A 4,995-nucleotide genomic window follows, 5' to 3' on the forward strand; every position below is an offset into this window, starting at 1 on the left:
TCCTGACTTGCCTTCCAATCACCGAGTTTAAAATGAAAAGCTTTAAATAAACACCAGGAATAGAAGATAAATAAACTTTTTTTCCCCTTGCAAGTGCCTAGCTTGGCGAGGTTCAGACTCAAATCCCCAGAGGACAGAGCGCTCTCTTTTGTGTTAATGTTTAAAAGATTTTCCAATGCCGGAGTTTATTCCTACTGCAAACATTTCTATTTACAAGGTCAAGTGTATCAGCACTCGACACAGCTTAAGAGTGTAATTATTTATCTAAGGGCGTTTGAGTGTAGATCAGTAGCTCTGGCAGGAACCCAGCCTTCAGCCCACTGCTAAACAACTCCTCACAACAATATTACAAGTTCTGGTAATTGTTCCTCTCCCCAGTATGTTTACTTTTGCCCGCCTGAATGTTTTGTAACAAAATTTTGTACTTTTTCACCCAAAGTGTGAAAATGACTTTGAAGTTGAATCTTCCAGGTTTCCTAAGACCTATTGGTAACAGATGTTATTGGCATGTTTGATTGTAGGAGGACAAGGACTTCTAGTAGCCAGAAAAGAGACTCCAGAGGATGGGGGGCTGGGGCGGGGGGGGGGGGGGGGGTCCCAGTGGAAAGGAGGGAGGGTAAAAGATGTGTGGGTTAGCCCCAAACTATGCCAAGCCTCTCCACAAATGTAAATACCAATGGAGACCAGTCAAATTACATCTTTTTAGCTGCCTCATTTACAGATGTTTAATTGTTCATTAAATTGAAGGCAGAAATAATAGCCCTCATTTCTAGTCTTGTACTATATTTTAATTTCAGTTGATGGTTGATAGATTCCCAGTGGCCCCCCCACCCTGCTTCTCACCCATTATTGGGTTAACCACAATGTGACTCTGGAAAGTAACTACACCATATTCATTATTTAAAACTCTTTACTGATGTACACATTTTAATAAAATCAAATAACAACAACAACAAAAAATACACAAAGCCACAGTTACTTAAAACATAGGATTTTTTTAAAGTCTATAAAAATACAATGTTTAAGGCAGTTTGGAAATGCATTTATACATTTCTACAATGTTCATAAATTCTCTTGAAAATAAGAATGTTAACTTCAAATCTATAAAATACACTGTACATTTTTAAACTGTTCTAGATAGAGCACACTTCACAATTGATGGTGGTTCTGGATCCCTGGTGACAAATGGATTCTTTACATTTCAGGCAAGAAAGGTGTACCATGGATGTGGATTTAAAATTTTTAATTTCTTTTTTAAAAATAAATTATTTCTGAAGCATACAATTTATAAAAATTCTATATACAAAATACAGCAACTGGTAACAAATCCCAGTTTTAATACATTTTATATACTAAGTACCAGGGGTGAGCGCCCTGATAAAAGCAGAGGCAATATATGTTCTCTGCATATTTGTACATACAATTTCTTGGTGTAAAGAACAAAAATGACAACAAAACAAACATCATAAAGAGGCTTTCATAAATGGCAGTGCAGAGCTCTTTTAAATAAAAACTTGCATTGTTCAACACCACTAGCAACTCCCTAGATAGCATTTTTGGATCCTTAATCCTAAGCAATGTGCTAAGAGATCTGAGTGGTGGCAATGAAATTAAAGTCAAGGGCTCAAAACTATCCAAACTCAGGAAAATTAACCCTTCTCATGCCCTCCACCCTCACCTCCCGCCCCACCCCCCCCTGCAAAAACAATTCTGGGCGCGGAAACCAAGAGTAAACGAGAATCGGTTACGATTGCAATGTCCTCACTGGCCACAATAAAAGTCGATACTGTAACCTCCCCCCGCCCCCCCCCCTGCCCCGCCAGGAGAAATACTAATAAACAGTCCCTATGCAAATATAAATCCTTCTTCAAAACTCCCGCTCCAAACCCAGTCCCTAGAAACTCTTAAGGCCCCACTGGTCATCATCCTCTCTTCGGAGTCCAGGACAACGGTTCTGTCCCCTTGCCAGGCCCGTTTCATCCCAGGGGTCTGGAGCTAGGCCGGCTTCTGCGGTGAGTTTCTGGAGCCTGGAATGGGGGCAGGGAAGGATGACCAAAAAGTCCTGCTCCGGAGAGGAGGCGAGGATCGTGCAACAAGTCGAGGGCAAGAGATCCGCTAGGCAGAAACCACCTAGAAAACGTTTTGGAAAAAGATCCTCGACCACCCCTCTGTCCCCGAGCCACAGGTGCCCCGTCGCCGACCCTCCCGTGGCCGACGGCGGGGGGCGCGAGGGCTAAAAGAGCAGCGGGAGCAGCAAGATGGAGGCGAACAGGGTCCAGGCGCTTCGGGGTGCCGAGCGGCAGCCGCCGCCGCCGCTGCTCCTGCGCCCGGGCCCGTAGGGCAAGTCCCCGCGGCCGCCTGCCGCAGCAGCGCCGCCGCCCGGGCGCGGCGGGTGCGGGACCCCGTCATCGTCGTCCAGCGGCTGCTCGCCGCCCGTGCCCCCGGTGCGCTGCTCGTCGTCGTACTCCTCGTCGTAGTAGTCGTCCAGGCCCCCGTCCGAGCCGCTGCTGCCCGGGCCATTGCCCAGTTCGGCGCCGAAGCACAGGCGGGCCATGTTTTCCTTGACCGACTCGCAGATGGGCCGTTCCAGGCCGTCGCACACGCAGTCGTTGAGCAATGCCGCCTTGGGCATGGCCAGCATGTCCTCGATGACCGTGCGGCACTCGTCGGTGCAGCGCAGCCCGTTGAAGAGCTTGCCGCAGTAGGTCAGGTAGCGGCTAAGCGCCAGGTTGCAGCGGCTGTCGCGGTCACAGCGCCTCCGGGCCTCGGTGCAGCCCAAAACCCCGCCCGCGCCCGCGCCGGGGCCGCCTGCGCCGCCGCCGCTCGTCCGGGGCAGGCACGGCTCAATGGCGCGCTTGGTAGACTTGCAGTTCTCGTCCTGCGCACAGTCACAGTCCTCCAAGGCGGGCCCGCGACGCGTGTGGTTGAGCTGAATGAGGGCCGAGATGCAGTGGCTCGGGCAGCGCCAGCGCGAAGAGAAGGAGGCGGCCGAGGCCGGGAAGGCGGCAGCAGCGGCGGCGGCCCCCGGCACGTCGCTCCCGCCGCGCTGCGCCAGCACCGGCGCGCACGCCTCGGCGTACTGGTTGTAGGCGTAGCTGCACTCCGGCTCCCCCTGGCACTGCAGCAGCGCCTGCCAGCAGATGAGGCGGCGGCCGTGCGCCAGCCCCGAGCCCCGCGGCGCCGAGCCCAGCAGCTGCAGCAGCGCCATCAGGCACAGCCAGGCGCCCGGCACGGTTCCCCTGCGGGCCCCGCCGCCGCCGCCCAGCAGCCCTGTGACCATCGCGGGCAGCGGCGGCCGCCGGGCGAGGAGCGGAAAGGAGACGAGGCGCGGGGAGCGGCGGACGCAGAGCCGGCGGAAAAGTTTGCCCCAGTCCTGCCAACTTCTTGCATGAGGGTTTTCATAAATCCATGCGCGCCGCCGGCTGTTGCCCCGCTGCTTGCAGAAGGTCGGCTCTCGCTTGGGCTGCGGGGGCTTCCTAGAAGTGCACGGCCGTGGAGAGCCCCTCCGGTCGGCCCCCGGCAGTGGCGGGAGGCGTTCACTGCCGCCCTCGGAGGTTGCTGGCCGCGGGGCCGCGGCGGGGCTGCGGGACCGCGCGGCGCCGCGGGTGCATTTTGCTCTGCGCCTGCAGATCCGTTGTGCGGCCGCGGCGGCTCCTTCCTCCCGGACTCAGTGCCGCGCCGCCGCCGCGGGTTCTCGCATCGCGCCGCTTCCTGGCTCGCGTCCGGGCGCTGCCCGCCTTCCCGCGGCCCGGCTGCCCGCGTCCCCTCCCCCTCCGCCCGCGGCGACCCCGGCCTCGGCTCCGGGGAGCTCTTTCCGGGCGACACGGTGAAAACGGGAAACTCGGCGCGGCGGGAGAGCAGCGGCTCCCGGGCTTCCCTCGGCGGCGGCTTCTCGGGTGACAAGGAGCCCGGGGAGCGGATCCGCTGAGCCCGGCTGCGGACTCGCTCGCTGCGAGGCTTTAAATACAAAAATGGGCCGGGAGCCCCCGCGTGGTGCCGCGGTGCCCCCTCATTATGCATGCATGGAAAAGCAAACAAACAAAAACATTAGCAACGCTCCTCCGGCTCGCCGAGCCCCGGCCCCGCGCGCTCCGAGCCTGCCCGCTTTCTCCTTTCTCCACTCTCTTTCGCCCTTTGCTCGGCCCCCTTTCCCGGCTTTTCGAGATGCTATTGGTCCCGCCTGTTGTTGTTGAAACTTTTTTTTTTTTTTTTTTTACGAGCCGCTGGAGTGGGGTTGCGGAGTGGGGGAGGGCGGGGAGGGTGGTGGGCAGCTCACATTCAGGCATTCAGGGCTTGAAAGGAACGGCTTAAGGAGCCTGACAGAGGCCCGGGAGCTCCTCCTACTCTTAAGGAGGCTCGGATGTGGAGCCCTTGCCCGCGCACGGAACCAGCGGGCCGGGCTCAGGGGCAGCTGTTTGCATCCGGCTTGGTCACTGTCCTTTTTGTTTGGTTCTTCTTTTTTTCCTTTCTTCTTCTTCTGTTTTATTTATTTATTTGGTACTTTTATTAACTCTGCCTGGCCCTCATCCGTGCTTTCGACTGAATTCAAAATTCAATTTGTTTTCCGAGTTCCCCCATCTTTGCCGGGTCGTCACGGAGGGGAGGAGAGAACCCAGAGAATTTAATGTGGAACTCTGAAACTTAAAAAAAAAAAAATCCAGACACACACAAGAAAGAGGCAAAAGCTTTAGCTAGGGGGATATCAATAGTCACCAGCCTTTTCAGCCCCCACCCAGCACCCTGGTTCCCACTTACCGATCTGGCAGGTATGGCCCTGGAGCCAGGCATTGTTGTCATTTTCAAGACAGAAATCCAGTAAGTCAAATTAATTTTTTTTAAGAAGGAAAGTTTCTAAAAGACGGTATTAAAAAAACCCAATACATTAAAAATATTTAGGGATGTTGCGCAGTACCTTCTGGCCGCAGTCAGAACATAAGAGGAAGGGGATAACTTGACATCCTCCAAGGTTTCTATGCAAGCGTCTGTTTCAGTCTC

General features: G+C 54.7%; 1 protein-coding gene across 2 annotated transcripts; it reads right to left on the reverse strand.

Annotated features, from left to right (window-relative positions):
- On the reverse strand, positions 893-4,618 carry GAS1 (growth arrest specific 1). Of its 2 annotated transcripts, XM_018052458.1 has the most exons (2): positions 3,302-4,618; positions 893-3,257 (listed from the first exon to the last, which is right to left on the reverse strand). In XM_018052458.1, exons 1-2 carry the CDS (start codon positions 4,018-4,020, stop codon positions 2,234-2,236), a joined length of 1,743 nt encoding a protein of 580 aa, XP_017907947.1. In that variant the 5' UTR covers positions 4,021-4,618; the 3' UTR covers positions 893-2,233. The 2 variants fall into 2 exon arrangements, with proteins under 2 accessions (XP_017907947.1, XP_017907948.1); XM_018052459.1 differs by having other exon boundaries at positions 893-3,395.

The sequence above is a fragment of the Capra hircus genome, chromosome 8 (genome assembly GCF_001704415.2).
Source record: "Capra hircus breed San Clemente chromosome 8, ASM170441v1, whole genome shotgun sequence".
Classification (NCBI taxonomy): Eukaryota; Metazoa; Chordata; class Mammalia; order Artiodactyla; family Bovidae; genus Capra; species Capra hircus.

Excerpts from the sequence above, each read along its gene's own strand:
- GAS1 (XM_018052458.1), bottom strand. The coding sequence starts at position 4,020 with ATGCATAATGAGGGGGCACCGCGGCACCACGCGGGGGCTCCCGGCCCA. Across the intron at positions 3,258-3,301 it reads TCTCCTTTCCGCTCCTCGCC|CGGCGGCGGGGCCCGCAGGG; the intron begins CGGCGGCCGCCG and ends GCTGCTGGGCGG.